General features: G+C 38.5%; 1 protein-coding gene across 1 annotated transcript in view; it reads left to right on the top strand.

Annotated features, from left to right (window-relative positions):
* The first annotated feature begins 389 nt into the window (after positions 1-389).
* The window catches only part of DENND4C (DENN domain containing 4C), a 67230-nt gene continuing 49469 nt past the window's right edge, over positions 390-18150 (top strand). Inside the window, exons 1-2 of the mRNA XM_027881841.1 lie at positions 390-608; positions 17443-17767. Of these exons, the coding sequence (XP_027737642.1) occupies positions 17457-17767 (311 nt within the window). The 5' untranslated portion in view covers positions 390-608; positions 17443-17456. The remainder of the gene's footprint in view (positions 609-17442; positions 17768-18150) is intronic.

The raw sequence follows: 18150 nt of genomic DNA on the forward strand, positions 1-18150 counted from the left end.
GTCACAGCACCAAGCCTGAGAGAGTTCAAGAAGTCTTTGGACAACGCTCTCGGGCAGATGGTGTGGACTCCTGGGGATGAACCTGTGCAGGGCTGAGTTGGACTCGATGATCCCTGTGGGTCCATTTCAACTCAGAATCTTCTGTAATTCTCTGACATGCCAAGTTCCCTTTCTGGCATTTTTTCCTGGTACAACCCAACATCCTCACAGAAGCCGCAGCGGGCGCACACGCACCCCAAGTAACCCACACCCGCTGCCCGCCCGAGGACGCACCCAGGGCCGGCCCCTCCGGCTCCCGGCCACAGGTGCCCGGTCAGCGGCACCACACCACAGGCTACTCCGGCTGCTCCCGCCGGCGCCCCCTGCCCGCAGCAGCGCCGCTTCCCGGCCCCGGCGCCACCGCCTCCTTTCGGGGCGGGCCCTGGACCAGCCTGTAGGCGTTGGAGGGGGAGAAAGTAACATGGTGGCCGTTTCCTCCCTAAACAGGAGCGACGGCGTGTCTGGCAGCCCCTGAGGAAGCGGCGGGCGCGGGCAAAAGCTCGGGGCGGGGAGCGCCCCCTCTACTGGCGCGTACGAGGGGCGGCTGTCGGCGTGCGGGCCGGCGGCAGGTGAGCGGGGCGGCAGGGAGCGGAGGGAGGGGGCCTGACAGGCGAGGAGAGAGAGGGCTCTGGACCCGGCGCCTCTCCCACCTCCCACCCCCCCTGCCGCGGGGCGTGGAGCTCCGGCGGAGGACCCCTATTCTCCCCCCTGCTCCTCGGCCTTCTCCTGAATGCTCCAGAGGAAAATTCCCTCTTCACTGGACAGGCAGGGGGTTCGGAGTGTTCGCCCGGCGGCGAGCTGGTCCCTGAGAAGGGCTCCTGCCCTGCCCCAGCAGAGCTTCCGTGCTGGGGCTCGTCCTTACTCCGCACCGCGCGGGGCCGGGAGGGGCGGAGACGCTTTCCGGGCTTTTTCACTTTAATTATTATCATGATAATGGTTATTATCTCCCCGAGGGAGAGCGGGGCTCTTCGGCTGCGCAGGTGGCAGCCGCTGCAGGTGAGTCCCCGGGCAGCTCCCTTCCTTATTTCTCCATTTTCCTCTCCCTTTCCATACCCCGACTCCTCCCCTGAGCTCCGGCGTCAGCGCTTTTAACCCTTACAGGGGTCTGCGGTGAAATGGAGACGGACAGTGGCGGTGCCGTAGCTGTGGGAAGGGTTGTTTGAAGAGCAAGGGTGGTCCCCCTGCCCGCCCCCTCCCCGGCCTGCACCCTGCTGATAAAGGCACTGTAGCTCGTAGACAGGCAGGGACTGATCGTATCAGTGAGAAACGTACAGTTCTGCAGATTTGACAAAAGGAAGAGCTAAAGCCATAATTTAATCAACCTGTACTATCATCTGAGGATATCTGACGTGTCTTTGCTGCACGACCAGATAGTCCGTGTAACGACGGGATCTGGTGATATGCCTTCATCTGTCAAATAGTGAAAAGTAATAGTCACAGAGCTTTAAATACGATGTAAGCTGATTAACTGTGCTGTTAATGTCAAACACGGTCTTTCAAAGTTTTCAGAGCACAATTTAACATAATTGTTGATTCTGCAACCTTGGAAAGCATGTGAAAACTAAACATTATATTAAATCTAAATTTAATGTCTCTTCTATACTAGTCTTTTTAATGCTGTTCTCTTTTGCTGTTTAACTCAAACATATGGCACACATGGACTGTTGTGTTGATACTAAACTATGCCTGTGGCTAAGCTTTTATATCTTCGTGAAGGCATAGCCTGTAAACAAACAGGATATTTGATCTTTCTTTTTTTTTTTCTGCAAGCTGTGTTAGTGTGACATCGCTAATATTTTCTAATATGAAGTTTTTAACCAAGATACATTTGAAGTGTGCACATGGGCATGTTAGTAAAAAGAAAATTATTTGCTGTTAGTTTTGTTGGCTATTTCTTTGTGTAGACTAAACACAAAGTTAGCAGAAGTTTTTACATCTCTCTTTTTAAGTGTCATGTTAGGAGTTGAGGCAGTAAATGTTCTGTTCTTGGTGAAAAAATAACGATGGAATGCAAAGTACTTCATATCTGTTTGGAAAATGAAAGAATTTGTATTTGTATTTTTTATGAAAAGCAGTCATGACCAAACTTAAGTGACTAACCAAATTACTGACCATACTACCATATATATTTCAGATCCTTGGCACAAAGAACACAAAGTAAAAAAACTCAAAACTGTTAGTTCAAGAATGCTTTTATTATAAATGTGACTGTCTCTTTTAAGTTTTTTGTTTGTTTTTGTTTGGGTGGGGTTTTTTTGTTTGTTTGTTTTGTTTTGTTTTGTTTTTTTTTCTTTTGTTTAAGAATTGACTGCTTTTTACCATTCCAGTGGATATTAAATGCTAATAATGCATTTTTGTCTTGAGTAGTGCAAGGAAAGAGTTCAGTAGAAACCAGAAATGTTTGCCTACATGATTTCTGACTTCTATGTTAAAACAGATAGTAGTAGAACTTGATGCCTATTAACTGCTAAACTCTCAATGATTGGATCTTTTAAAAAAAGGATATCTTACAAGTTAAGATGGACATTTTCTTAAATACTTATGGATAAATATAATGTTACATTTGGCTGTTTATTCATAGGTTAAGGTTGGCCTCTCCATAGCCCACAGTAAAGTAATGACATCTTCTTGGAGCATGTCTTACATATTTGTTTGCTTATTTGAAGATCGTGTGTGTGATTTCTTTCTGATCAATGTTTACATGGTTTTCATTAAAACAAAACAAAAAACACTCAGGCAAAACTGGAATGTTAAGTATTGGTATGGATAGCATTCATCTGACTCAATGTGTATTGAATTCTCATTTGGAGTGGCAGTGAAATACATATTGTCGAAATGCAGTTCTTGAAATGGTACCTTTGGAAGCTTAGGTCTTTTTGTTAGGCATGTGTTTGACCAGTAGAGAACTGAGTTTGGAATTCAGCCTCGATATACTTTAAGGACAAATATGTTCCAGTTTTCATCTTGATGCCCTGTCTGGGTTTACTTAAAAGTACAATAGGAGAAAAGTCTTGGTAGAATGAGGTAGGACGGGTAAATTGGCAAAGCTGTAAGAGAAAGGTAAGGTAGTCCTTTGGCTGTTACGTCTTACTCTTAAGCTTTCAGATAGATTTCAATGGCAGGTTATGGGCATGGAGCAGTATTTATAAAGGCTAGCATATTTGGTGATTTTCTTACTGGTTTCATGCCCTTCTGACTGAAATGACAATAAAAGGCACCTCTAAGCTCTAAATGTGGCATCTTTTTGTTTAATGGTAAATTGCACTCTAGAAGGTTATCTGACAGAAATGGTTTTTTCCCTGTGCTTGCTGGTCATGCCAAGGCAAGGGTTGTCCACCTTCAGCATACTGCTTTCTTGAATAGTATTCCAGATATTGAAGGCCTTGGTGTACGTGACCTATAAAATAGTTCTTGGATATCATAGTCATAGTTACTAAATGGCTTCCCATGTGACTTGTCAGATAGTTGTCCGTGCTGCTTATTCAAGTAATGTAAAATGAAAATCAGTTTGCTGCACTGTGTATCATGAGATGTGCTTTCCTCCTGTAGTGCTTCAGATTGTAAACTGAAGTTCTGGGATTTTTTATCTGCTTTTGAACTTCTGGTTTGCTGCTGAAATTGTGCCTCTCTCAAAGTTCTTGCCCTGGGTTGTACAGAAATGTGATACTGCTTCTTTCCCATCCACTGAAAAAGGTAGTGGTGTTGAAAATACTACATCCCCATGATGATAATGAGAATGTTTTCATTCTGCAAATTTGTGGAGATAAAGGCTGACAAGTCTGACCTCTGTGCAAATGGTTATTAGAAATGAAGTGACTAAAGTTCAGTATTGTTTCTGGACTGACTTCTGGTGAAGTGTGACTCTTTCATGTTCTCGTGAGTTATTCTTGTGAGTGCTCTGTCACAAAATGTGAGCATGCAGATTTATTCTGAAGTTTCAGGAATATGGTTACACTGCTTCAGGGTATAAAATGTGGTCCTGATGTTCACTATTTACTTTGAAAGATGGGAAACTTGAAAAAAGGTTTCAGAATTACTAAGCTTATAAGTATGTTCTCTGTTTACGCATGTGATTTTCTTGTTTTGTTTTTCTTTTTTTTAAAAAAACAGCAAACTCAAGATTGTTGATACAGAGAACAGTAAAAACGTACCCATGATTTCTTGGTGAATGTTGGCTTGCATGTCATTAAACACTCCATTTGCTTTGTTTCAGTTAAATGCAGTGAGCCAGTTTTCCTCTACTCTGCTTTCGTCTTCATATTTAGTGTCACTTCAGTTCCTTTCCTTTACTCTCAAAAACCTCTCTAAAGAGATTTGATGCTTTACAAGTATTAATCAAGGGCCTGTGTTTTTCTGCCTGAAAGATATTAAAAATGGTGTAAATCAAGGATTGACTTGCAAATCAAGTTGTTCAGTTCTAGCAGCAAAAGCTAAGATTACAAGTCTCCAAAGTAGTAGAAGCTTCATCTTGAAATGTGTTTTCTAGTTGTGAACAAACAGCAGCTCAACCACAAAACTAACCACCAAAGGGGCAAAACCCCGTGTTATTGCTTTCTCTCTGAACCTACATATTTCAGTGAAAATGTGATAGCTTTTGCCTTTAAAATTAAGTACAACCTTTGATTAATAATGCATAAGCTGAAGTCTAGCTACTAATGTATTCTTCATGCTACTCTTCCCTCATGCAAGTCTTTGCAGTGTTGAGGCATTGTGTGGCTGGTGAAAGCGAGACTTTTTTTTTTTTTTCCCTGTTGAGCAACTCGGTGCTGCTGTTCCTGGTGTCATGTAACATGGCTCCAGCTTTCTTTGCTATTATCTGGTGAAGAAGCTATACTGTCACCCAGATAAGAAACCTGACATAGGTGTACGTCTTGTATCCTCCTGCTATGTCTATGTAATGTGTATATCTCTCTGCTTCAGGAAGGGATAAAAGCATGGGTAAAAAGGGATAAACATTGGGAGAAAAAACCACAACTAAAAAACAGCTACCTACGAGCAGCATATGAAGAAAAAGAAGTTCAAACATTTAATTAAAGTTTCATGAAAATGGAGAACTCAAGGCATCTATAGGTGTATAGTTAAGTCCTGAAGCTTCTATGGGATATCCATCTTAGTCTAAGAGAAAGTTATAGAAAGGAACAATAAGGTAAACTGCTGAGTCACAGCAACAGATTATTCACTTGATTACTCTGATCATCAAATAGGCCTATCGCAAAATCTGAAAACCGGCATGGCCAGTTCTCAATAGCTGATCAGTCAGCCATCCTTGGAAATACCAGCAGCAGTATACCTAGACTACAGAGTAATTTGTACCTAAACCTTTATTGTTTTCTTGAGCTTGAAATCTCATGATAGCATTTTAAGTAATTAGTCAGTGTAATGAGAATGTGAACTGCTGGATATCTAGATGCAAGTGGCAGAAAACTGTTGTGTTTGAAGGTAATATGAACTTAAGTATGCCAAGGTGGAGTTTTTTAGGGGGCATAGATAGTCATATCTATATCTATAAGGAAATCTTTCTCAGATTTCCTTAAAACGAGTCCTAAAAAATAAGCTGTGTCTCTGACAGAGGAGATGCTTTCAAGGATGTGGATAGCTTGAGAAATATTTAATGTATGTAAAACATATGGGTCCTGTAGAAGAAATCTGGGAAGGATAACCATGTGAGGTTAAGTTTGGTTTTCTTGAACAGATGTCACATACATTTATGAGTAAAATTTGGATCTGGCAGGAGAAGGAAGAGTACAAATAATTTTATTTGAGCGTTGGAAGTTACAAACTTCTGCATTGTATAGAGTGATTTGCTAATAATTGTGTGCAAAATGCCTCTTACTGGTTATATCCAGATTTGTTTTCAGTTCTGAGTATAACAAGATAAGCAGGACATAGAAGATCAAATTTCCTAACTGCATAAAAATGTTTGTTTTCCTAGTGTTGTGATGAAACCAGAAAAAGCAATTCTACATGTCTTCCGTACAATATTTATTTGACTCAAAAGTGAATTCTTGCAGTTCGAATCATCAGTGAAAGACTTAAGTTTTTTCTGACCTTAAATTCGTGCATGACCTTGGGGATGCATCCTTACTTAGCTTTTTTTCTTTCCCTTTTTGTTATGCCTTCGTAGTAAGTAAGTAAGTAGTAATTCTCCCTGTACAGTGGACTGTTTGTTTTGTTTCTGCATGTAGTATAAACATATCGCTGAAGTTTTCCAATGCTGATAAACAAAGTAGGCAAACTTGGAGTTGTACTGGCATAAGAAAATCTCAAGTCACAAATAGAACAGACTTTGCACACAAAAAATTGGTTTTGCTAGCAGTGGTATACTTACAAAACGGCTTCTACCAGAATACCTATGTCTGTGAAGAGAATACCTATATGTCTGTACAGAGCAGAATTTTTTTGTGGACTTGTGGCTATGCTAGTACAGTTTTTCTAGGACCAAACCTTATAATAAAAGGAGGAGCATGTTGTTCAGGGTAGACCTAGTAGCAAGTTTACCTTTGAAAAAAAGCACCGTATGTGACCTTTGCTTTCTTAAAAGGCAGTGTCATTTCAAACTCTGATGTATATACTTTGCTACAGTCTTACTTTGAACTTTTTTTGTAGACATCTACTTCTGAGATGTGTGAAAGCCTGAAGTTCTTTTGGGTTATGATGACTCATTCACCATGAATGTAATGACTAATGTGACATTCCAGTTTATTTTAAAGAAAACAGAACAAATCCGGTATAAAGACATTTACAACTTTTATTCTTTCTTCTGCGATTCATTTGTACAGTGTATGTGCACTGTTAATCTCAAAACCCTTCCTTCTTAGTCTCTTTGATCCAACTGATTCTGCTAGGAATAAAAGATACTGTTTACTAAGTCACAACTCTAATATTAAAATGTTTTTCTAGTTATATTAGTAGTCAGATGATGCACAAGTCTGATAAAGGAAACTGTTTTGAGCCTAAAATGTTTGTCTCTTGTACTTTTTAAAAAAAGCTTACCCTGGTATGCTTTCTGGATTGAATATCTGAGTTGAAATACTTTGCAATTAAGTTGTCCAGGTTGTTAAGTGCAAAACTAGTATTTCCATTTCTGTCCCTACTCGACTTGTCTGTGCGGAGTATTGATAGTGCTCTAGACCTAGCAAAGGAAGAAGGAAATTAAAAAAAAAAAAAAAAAGTGTAAAGGATTAAAACTGTGTCATAGCAGACAGTGTGATGTCCTTTCTTTTAAGCAGGGACTGAAAGATGGTCAGATTTACCTGTAAGGTATATCCTCTGAGAACATAACTGTCATCCCACCTGCCTCTTCCAAGAGCCAGTAGTATGTTAAAGTGCACAGTGGAGCAGTATCAGTGGAGGAAAATGATGTATACTAATGTATACTTGGGAGAAGATTGTGAAGGCTTGGAATAGGTGTGTTGTTACTGTTTTGGTGTAGGTTTTGTTTTGGTTTGGTTTGGTTTTTGTTTTGTTTTTCCTTTTTTTTTTTATTTATTTTTATTTTAATTTTTTTTTATCTGTGTTTTCTTTTTGGAGGCTTTTTTATTTTTTTTCCCAAATGAAAATTATGAATTCCCCTCCGCCTTATGCAGAAAAATGAACGTAGGGGGTCCTGAATGTTCTATGCATGCCACAGCAGCTGAGCACTTGGACTGTGCTGTTCTGTAAGTCATGTGGGATCAAATCTTGGGATTTGGATACGATTTGGAAAAATCTGAGATCAGTTCTCTAAGTAAATTGAATTAATCAATTTCTAAATAGTTAAATTGGAAAGAGTCATGCTAACAATTGTGTATTATATCCACAATTGTCATGGCCTGCTTTAGGAAATATTTTTTTATTTTAAACATATTAATAAATTAATAAAAATATTATGTATCAAAGGAACAAAAATACACAAAAGCACACATGAAGAATATTTTAAATAGGAAGGCAGGTGCATGTGTTAAATAATTACAGAAATGGGTAGTGTACTCTTAGCGATGATTTGACTTAAGCACTTATTTTGCTGGCTAAAGTCTGTGAAGTTTATCCCAGAAAATCAGGTTCCCTGTAGCTGTTTTATCTGACAACTCCACGGTGTGTTGAGTAATACAGTATAGATATTTTAGTGTCATGTGATATAATAAGAAGGCTCAAAATAGATGTAATGTCAGACTTCACAATTATCACATCTGGTGTGTGATAGGACTTCATGAAGAGAATCTCAAGCTTGCTACCCCTTGGTAGCTTTTTTCATGTTTGAGGAAAATATGTATTGATATCTATGTCTGTATAAGTAGTACCTTTCTGATATATTATCTTTTGTGATTATTTTCTTCAGAAGTTCTTGCAATACACACCATTTTAATATTCTAATGGGCTCAATTTAACTTATATCCAGAATACTAAAATATGGGCTTTAATGGATTCACATATTTAGTTCTTCCGAATGTATATATTCAGGAGCGTAAGTGAGCACAGCAGGAAGTGTGATTTGATAACCAAGGGCTTTTAAGGCCTGGAAACATAAGTTTCTTTACACGTATTACGGAATTTGGAGAGAAAAAAGATTTATTGGTTTTGCGATAAGTTTCTATGTAAACATCAGATGTCTTGTGTGTCTCAAAAGTGGCTGAAAAGTTTAAGAGAAAAGAAAATACAAGTCCGATTTTCCAGGAATGGGGAGAGTAGCACAGATGTTAAGTAAAGAGCTTGTCTTGAGAAAATTTAGCTAAAACATTTGACATTACAGAAATACGAAAGCTGAAGGCATAAGTTTTCAGGAACCATACTCCTGCCTAAGGTCTTTATGCATTTTTTAAGTTTTTGGTAGCTTCATTGCGAGTGACCTATGCAGTGAGTGCTCTAGACTCGTAGACTACACTCTTTCCACATCTTCTGCAGATGTGCTGATGGAAACCCTCACTGCAGAAATGTGCTGTAGATCAAGATTGTGGTGTGCTGGTGCAAGTACAAAGAGCAAAAAGACAGTTCCTCCCATAAAATTCTCACTGCTGCAGCATAAGACCAAAAGCATGAATATTCTAGCTGCTGTCAAGTGTGTGGTTTGGACTTAAGACATCTTGGCACAAGTGAGTTTCTTAATGAGGAGTTGGCAAGAGGATTAAAAGACAGACTTCTGAAGTGTTAATAAGCTCTTCCCAAGCTTGAAAAGCAGCTGAGAAAGAATGAAAATGCTGACATGAAACAAGTGGTTTGAGGCTGGTATCATAGGCCAACCAGAAGTGGGAGTCATCGTCTTGATTGCCATGGAAAGAGGGGTGAGGATAGGCTGCAAGGCTCTGAACCTGTCCATGAAGCCGCCTGTTTGGTGGGTAAAGCTGTCAGTGGAGAGACCTACAGAGGAGAATAGTGTCTTCCTGCAGGGTTTTCTTTTACCAAAAGATAAAAATGAGGAAAATCATATTCCTCAAATCAGTGAGTGAGTTTTCCAGTATGGATTTGAGGAGCCCTTAGAAGATAATTTCAAGCGTCTTATGGCTGATTATATGGTAGATGGCTAGCAAAAATTAAGTCATCTCTGTGATCAGGCAAATCTCTGTCCGTGATGATTCTAGCAAAATATTTTCAATATTAATACTTAACTATTTCAACGCTTAGTAGAGAGAGCAATAAGAATGAAAATATCTCAAACTCTTAGAGCTTACTTTGAGTAACTTCTCAGGTAGATTTGAAACAATATTCTTTTGTCTCTCCTTTGACCTCTCAAAACTAAAACATAGTCCATCCTCGCCCTGAGCAAAAAAGGCCACCAAAAAACCTATAAAAAGCAATCTAGGAGATTTGGGCTCGAAGGAATTTAATCACTGGACTTTTGTCTCTTGACTTTTCCTTCACTGTTTTGTTTTTGTTTCAGGCTACTATATTTGGCATTTTTCCAAAGGAGTTTCCAATTACAGAAAGAGTTCTCTAACAAAGAATGTTTCCAGGGCAGCAGATGTTTCACTCATTACATAATACTGAACATAGCTAACCTTTAAAGCTTTCAGCTGGGGCAGTAAGTGCATTTTATAAAGTACTCTTCTTGTTCTGAGAAATATGTTGTTGTTATTAATAAATTTTCTCTCTTGAACTATTTTCTTTGCAGTCTTTGGAGTAGTTGCCATCTTCTGTTACGTGAACAAACAGTTTGGGTACACCACTGATGAAACAAGATTAAACTGGTTTATTAAATGAGTGTAGCTGGGCTACTTGCTGATTATCATTCTTCCTGTCTCACGTCTTTTCCATTTCTGCTTTCTGTCCTTGGCAATAGAACTTAATTTACTGGTACCAGACTTGTCTCCATCGATTCCAGCTGCTTGTCAAGACTGTGTAGGTCAGTTCAGAGTTTGGTTTTTGGCCTCCCATGTCTATAACTGTTCCAATTTTTATACCATTGGACAACTTGATATTACTGTATAATAGGAAAATTTAAACTGTTAAATAATAATAGTCTGGATAGTCCAGAGTAGGTTGGGTATTTTTTGGATTTAGAGTTTTGTGGGGGGTTTTTTGTTTGTTTGGGGTTTTTTTGGTGGTTTTGGTTTTTTTGGGTGAGTTTTTTTTTTGTGGTGGTGGGTTTTTTGTTTGTTTTAGAGGGAAATTTTGTTTGCTTGCTTGATTGTTAATTTGATTTTGGTTTTGTGTTGTGTTTTGTTTTCTTTTTCCCTCCACTTAAAATTTTTCAAAGTGACAAATTGTTGTAGTCCTGAGTTTCCTGGATTACAGTGTCATTAACTTAGTGATATTTTCAGTCATTTATAATTCATAAGTATCTGTTCAAGTTGCTATCACAAAAGTTTGCTTCTGAAAGCTTTGTTATGTTTGCTACTGACATTTATGTCATCACGTCATTGCCCCACTGTTTTGTAGCAATGGTAACTGGTTTTGCTGACAGTCAGAATAAATCAGACTAAATGTACCGCTCTGCTTCCTTAGACAGAGTCTTAAATTGCCAGTAGTCTGTTTTTATGTCTTTTCTGAATAAATATAATTTATTAAAAATACAGCTCAAAATTTGGAGCTAGTTTCCTCTCTTCCTTTGATAATCTTTGCTCCAGCAATCTGAGGAATTGCACACAGGACAGGAAAAAAGAAAATGAAAAAAAAATTCAAGGTAATGGGGAACAATATTATATTTTGTTAACGGCCAAAGTGTTCTCCATTTTTTCTAAAACGTCTGAAAAACATGACTTCTCTGTAACAAAATGAATGCTTAAGTGGCAAACTGTATATGACTGAGAAAACTCGAGATTTATTGCTATCTAATTATCAGATTACAATACTGGATTTGCAGAGTCAGTTCATTTCATCATTGCCTCATCTGTAATGCACACTGTTGCATGATTAAAAATCCATGATTTGAAATTGAAAAGGAAATCTACACTGGGAGAATATCTTCTCTTCCTGTTTCCTGTTAAATTTGCTAGTGGCTCTCATGAAAATATTAGTTACAAATCCCCAAAGAGAGACACCAAATACCTGTCATAATTGAGTTTTAAAAGATTATGGTTGTCTTTAGTCATAGAAGAAATTATAATTAAATATGTGAAAAAGATCTTTTGATTTCCCACCTGTGGTGTTCTAGCCTTCGATCTTTGGGTGGGAAGTGTGTCTGCTAATTTGATAGTTAAGATTTATTTATTTAATCAATTTATAAAATGCCGTTTGTTTTTCAGTATTAGCTGTAGGACTGTGTATGACATATCAGAAGCTTAAAGCAGAAGTGACTTCATTTTCAAACATTTACCGTTTGCAGAATTCTGCTGCTCTGAAAACTGTTTTTTGTAAAGTAAAGGCAAAAATTCCCCTACTATTTCATCAAATTATTTCTAGGCTTGGTGCCTTTGCTTCCCTGAGAATCGCTTACCCGAGGTGATTTGCTGTGATATTTCTTCTCATTTCCTACTTTAGTGCCCTGATCTATTTGGAATGCTTTAGAAAACTTTCCCACCAAGTTGATTACATTCAGTTTGTGCCTGATTTTTGTGTTCATATGCTGTCAGAAAACAGTCTGGTACACTAACAGCCAGTGCAAAGTCAACGTTGTTTTCTTTGCATCTGAGAAAATTTGCAACACTTTAACTATCTGACACAAAAAGCCAGTTTAGATTATATTCAATACAGGACCTTGATACAATTTGCTTTCTGGATGAAGTTCAATTAACTCATGAAAGCGGTCTTATTTTATCTTTCACCTTGACCTTAAGTTTATTTTTCCAATGTTAGAGGCCTCTGTAAGATAATCAACTTGTAGGTTTTAATGTTGCATTTGTGCCGCTATTACATTTTCAAATGTTTCCTTGAAAACTTCTAGGAAGGAATGGTTCTGTATTTGCATATGTGCATGTTCAGACTAAAATGCGTGTGACATCCAGCCATTCTTGTTCCACAGCTGGTTGTGTTAAGACAGGTAGAAGGTGGGCATTGCATGTCTGTGAAGTTTTTTTTGTAACTCTGTTTTTTCGTGATTTAGACGAAGGACTGTAACTGTTATTTAATTCAATAATTTTCATGACAAATCATGACAATGTGATATGCAATCCAAAAAAGAAAGTTCTTGAAGACATTTGTAATAATTCTTTTTCTCGTGCTGTGGACTGTCCGTGGCTAATAATTTGTAGTCCCTTTTTTTTTTTTTTTTCTCTTTTAATCCTGTTCAGTGCTAATGGTGTGCTTGAAGTAATGTTGCCCTACCACATCTTTTGCTGTGGTGTGTATATAAGTGTGTGTGGGGAGGGTGGTGGGGGTGGTGTATGCACTTTATAGTCTTACACATTGTAAAATGTGCTTCAAAGAACTTACGTATAGATGTGTGTGTAACTCTCCTGTGTGTTGCAAGTGACAACTGAAGTGTTTGTTATCCACCTTATTTCATCTGAATCACTTAACTTTGCTGAATAGTTTGTAATCATAGAATCATAGAATTAACTGTGTTGGAAGAGACCTCTGAGATCATCAAGTCCAACCCCTGATCCAACCCCACTGTGATTACTAGATCATGGCACTCAGTGCCACATCCAGCCTCGTCTTAAAAACCTCCAGGGACGGTGAATCCACCACCTCTCTGGGCAGACCATTCCAATGCCTGATCACTCTCTCTGGAAAGAACTTCTTTCTAATATCCAACCTAAACCTCCCCTGGCAGAGTTTAAGCCCGTGCCCTCTTGTCCTACTGCTGATTGCCTGGGGTGTTCCATTCTGTACTTATATTAAGTTACCTGTGATGCACAGGCAAGGTCTGATTTCTGCTGTGAAGGTGAAATGCGTAAGCTGCAGTTGCATACTTGCTTGAGTAGAAATGGATTTGCTTAAAAGGGACTGTGATACGGACAAGCACACTGATGTGAGCAGTAACCGTGAATATATGCTGGAATGGATAAGAAAACTGGACTGCCAACTGCACTATGTTGGTTGTTAAATTACTGGTAGCTGTCTTTGCACTTTTGGTGTATATATGAGCCTGTATGGATACATAAGTGTGTTAGAGTCATAACTGTATTTTGTGTTTAAAAAATCCCCAACAAACGATCTGAAGTTTAGATTGCCAAGTACAGTCCATAATTGCATTTCTCATTGCTTTTCAAAGTGATTTCAATTATTAACTTCCATGTCTTGAAATCCCATTAAAAAGAGATAAAATTTGAGGCAGTGAGAACAAGGGCAGTCATTCAGCTTGATTGCATGGAGTTAACATTGAGAAGCACCTTTACTGTGTTCTTTCTGTTGCTGTATAATACAGTTAGGAAACAGTTAAAAAATTGTCACCATCCCTTATGGATTTGTATGGACACTGGGGTTTCTAATTCCTCAAACAGTATTGCTCATGTTCTTAAAACAGAATTCCAGTTGTTGTTTTCAGTTTATTTGCTTAAACTGAAGTGTCTTTATAGGTTTTAAAAATAAGGTCTTTCATGGGATTTGTATGTTGGCCTTTTTTTTTCAATATATCCTGCACTGTCATCATGCAACATGAAGGTAACACTTTTTAGTTTTAGATTTTTTTTTCCCCTGAAATTATGTTACAGTAAAAATCTCAATATTTTATAAGCGTTGAGTTTTTCTGTTAGTCTTGTGATGTGCAAAATCTGCCTGTGGAAAATAGAGGACAATAGCTTTTGAATTTATTCTTAGGAAAAGTTGCTGTGATAAACTTACGATATGTTTGTTCTCTTGTATATTAAGAGTAGCAGTGTTCATACTTGTTCTTCTGTGAGGTATCACAAAAATAGTGGAAAATAGCAGTGGGTTCATCCTGTCCCCCACAAAGCCTGTGTTTATTTCTTTCCTACAGTTCCAAAGGCAAAGTACTCCTGGGTGTACCGAATTCTCCTATTACTGTTCGTATTGGTGGCCATCTGCTAATTTATAATTTAGTCTCTGTCTTTCCAAAGCTATTGCATTTAAAAAGATCGCTATGGCTTTATTAAGCTGTTACGTTCGAGTGATCTGTTGCTTTAAATCGTTCTGAAACTGGAGAACAAATTCTTGAAGAGCTGACTTGTAGGGTTTATTTGAAACCTTACTTAGCCATGTGGAAAAGGAACTGTTTTGAGAGACTCGGAACATTTTGAAAAACTTGCTAAATGTTGTGCTGACATATACAAGGCTTTTGTGCCAAGTTTCTCAGCTGAATTATCTGATGGCTCTGACTTTCGCCTGCCACATGGTACCCAGGGTTTCTGTGAAGTAAAGCATAGCCGGGACAAACAGGGAAATAACACGGACATAAGTGTATGCTCCTTAGCAAACAGTTGCTATGGTTTTATTCCTGCCCCCTGGTAAAAATATAGGAATGGGTTCTCTTCATCTGCATTCTAATCTTTCAAATCTTAATATTTAATTTTTTCTAGTGCTTTTAAATTTTTCTTTCTGTTTTCCCAGGAAAACTAAATTCTCAGTTTAAAACATGTTTGAGGACAACATTAGTGCAATTCCAGGAACTTCAGCTGTGATTAAAAATACAGACTCTTGTGAGATTTTCGACGTATGCTGTTGTCATAACTGGGGTTTTTTTTCCTGTTCTTTGTGCTAAAAGTAAATGTAGGTCATGATTTGCATCAAGAGAACATGGTACTGAATGGTGTGAACATGGCTCAGGTAATAAAAGGCTGGAACATTTAACAAATGTTTTGGGTTTAAAAAAATAAATTATTAGAATACCAACCATTTTGCTACTTTTAGCAGCTTTTTCCAGTAATTTTATTTCTTACATGTCAAGTGCAGACGGTTCTGTGCAGATTACAATATATTCTGGCTCAGGACTCTTTTTTGAGGGGAGCGTGGAGAGGTTGGTTTCTTTCTTTCGTTCTTTGTAATTCTGCGAAAACTCCAAGCATCTGAGAGGCAGACTGAAACATGTTCACAGTTTTATGATTAATCCAGTGTAAGTGCTGCTGCTGAAAGGGGCATACTGCTGCTGCTTTCATGCTGACACAGGGAATCGCTGTAGAATTGCTCTGATTGAACACTGACTAGTCTCTGCCAGGCAAGCATTCAGCCAGAGCAGTTTCTTGTTCCACTTCATTACATGGTTGCACAAACTATAGTTCCAGACAGAAGTGAAGGTGGAAATGAGCAGTGGCAGTATGAGAAGGGACCTTTTAACAGAAATACCAGTTTGCAGAAGACAAAGTTGAAGCCATTACCCCTGATTTTCTTGCTGACTTGCTTGCCTGTAACGGGCTTCATTGCTCATTTCATGTTTTTTTATGACAGTAAAAAGGGTAAACTGGTGGAAGTTCTGTATCTAAATGTGATAAAATGTCACAAACCCATGACAAGAAGCTTCACAAGTAGCTGGAGTAATTTTCTTGTTCTTCAGGAGAAGTTGCATAACTGTATGCTAAAATTTCTTAGTAACTGTGCAGGATGGCTAATTGATTTTTCCCTCAGTAGTCAGTACACTTATTATTCAAAAGCTTTAGAAGTATTGTAAACTGTGAAGATGAAAAAATACCTTTTTTGTATAATTTCAGTAAGAAAGAGCAGGATAAGAAGAGGAAGATGGTAAACCAGGTTGTAGGAAACAGAATTACACCGCCTCCACCAAACCACCGTTCTGTTAGCAGAGGCCAGTATTTCTGCAGTTACCAGACTAGGGCATTCTGAATTCGAGAACCTTCTCAATCTTGGTGCACTTATTATTTGTTAGTATCCATGGACTACTACTCCTTGATTGCTGGAACCTTTGCAGCTGTGGCATTCCTGTTTTCAAAGATGGGAGCCAGACTTCCATTATTTGGTTAGCTTTGTAGATGGGATCCCCAGAAATCTGGTGGTAGAGAGAAAGGGATCTAAAGCAAGGTGGTCCCTATCTTCCTGTAGGGGTACAACAGTATGCAGGTTTATTCCTTGGCAACCACTGTTTAAATACTTCTTACACATCTTCTAAAAATACATTTAATGAGAATCAAGTACTTGAAATTATACTTGAGATACTTGAACATAAGCTGCCAGCTAGTTTGTTCTTAATAGAAACTTGTGTTTCACTACTTTAACATTATATGCTTAGTGAACATTGGTGATGTTGGAAGAACAACTATTTCCAGATCTGGAATGTGCAGCTGAGCAGTGATGTGTGCTGCCTGATCAGCTGATGAAATGTGGGTTTGGATGTGTGATTTTTGTAAATGACTTCCAGATGTTACAGTTGCCAGCTGAATGTTCAAGACTGCACTGTTAGGTCTAGTTATGAAATAAAATGGATGAAATGTGCAGAAGATAAAGTACTGAGCCTGTATTTGTAATTGTTCTCTCTCTCTCTCTCTCTCTCTCTCTCTCTCTCTCTCTCTCTCTTTCTCTCTCTCTTTCTCTCTCTCTTTCCCTCTCTCTCTCTCTTTCCCTCTCTCTCTCTTTCCCTCTCTCTCTCTTTCCCTCTCTCTCTCTTTCTCTCTCTCTTTCCCTCTCTCTTTCCCTCTCTCTTTCCCTCTCTCTTTCCCTCTCTCTTTCCCTCTCTCTTTCCCTCTCTCAGAAAAAAAAGAAAGAGAAAAAAGAGAACAGAATGATATAGTGAAATTACTCATAAGAAGTGGCAGAAAAATACAGATGCTTTTAGATTGGGATATCTGCATGAACTTATAATCTGTGAAGACCTTGAATGGTCTTATAGCAAACACAAAGCAGTTTTCTGTGTAGCTGCTGTGTCAGGAGCTTTGAGTTACCCCTTATATCACCCTAAGCATGACTGTTACAGTGCTAGAACTGAAATATAATTGCTGACAGCATCTTTCAATATCTTTTTTGAGCAGCAGAAGTCAAAGGTTTTTTTGGAGTCTCCCTAGAATTTTCATGAATTCTCTATGTAGGAATTTTTCTATTTGCAAATATTTCTTCAAAAGTTCTAAATCGTCATAGTTGTTGAGGGAAGGGGTTGTGTTTGAAAGCAGAATGTTTGATTTCTGTCTCTTTTTTTTTCCCCAGGAAGTACTGACGTAACCATGATAGAAGACAAAGGTCCACGGGTGGCTGACTACTTTGTAGTGGCAGGGCTCACTGATACAGATACGGCAACCCTGCTGGACCAAGAAATAAGCCGACATGAAACAAAGTCGTCTGGTCCAAAGGCTCCAATTACTGACATTGCTGTGATAATTAAATCGGCTGGTGAAACTGTCCCAGAGGGATACACCTGTGTTGAAGCCACTCCTACTGCCCTTCAAGCCAACTTAAACTATGGAAGTCTAAAGAGTCCTGAACTTTTTCTTTGCTACAAGAGAGGGCGGGACAAACCACCTCTTACTGACATCGGGTGAGATTATTAGCACAGTTCAGTTCCTCCTTCAATAATGATCAAATCTTACTCTTCATAGGTGATGATGAAAACAGACGTGAGAAAGCTTTTTAAAAATGCACTGTTTGAATCTGGAATAGGTTGAACAAAGTGTCAGTCTTTTAGTGAAGTTATCTTTTTAAAATTAATAGTAATGGTTTAGTTTAAAAAATGAGAGGGAGAGTGATGCAGCAAAGCAAATATGAGAAATCAAGTTCTCTGATGCAGTTTTATGAAAGGTAAGAAAATAGCACAAAATTAAGTTACAGAAATAGTATAGTCCAAATCCAGAAATATTAACATGCTTAATCTGAAAACAGTGACTTCAGGAGACAGAAATTACCACCTTGTGGAATTCAGTT

The sequence above is a fragment of the Empidonax traillii genome, unplaced genomic scaffold, assembly GCF_003031625.1.
Source record: "Empidonax traillii isolate 1590-97213 ecotype Southwest subspecies unplaced genomic scaffold, ASM303162v1 scaffold97:size1219025, whole genome shotgun sequence".
NCBI lineage: Eukaryota > Metazoa > Chordata > Aves > Passeriformes > Tyrannidae > Empidonax > Empidonax traillii.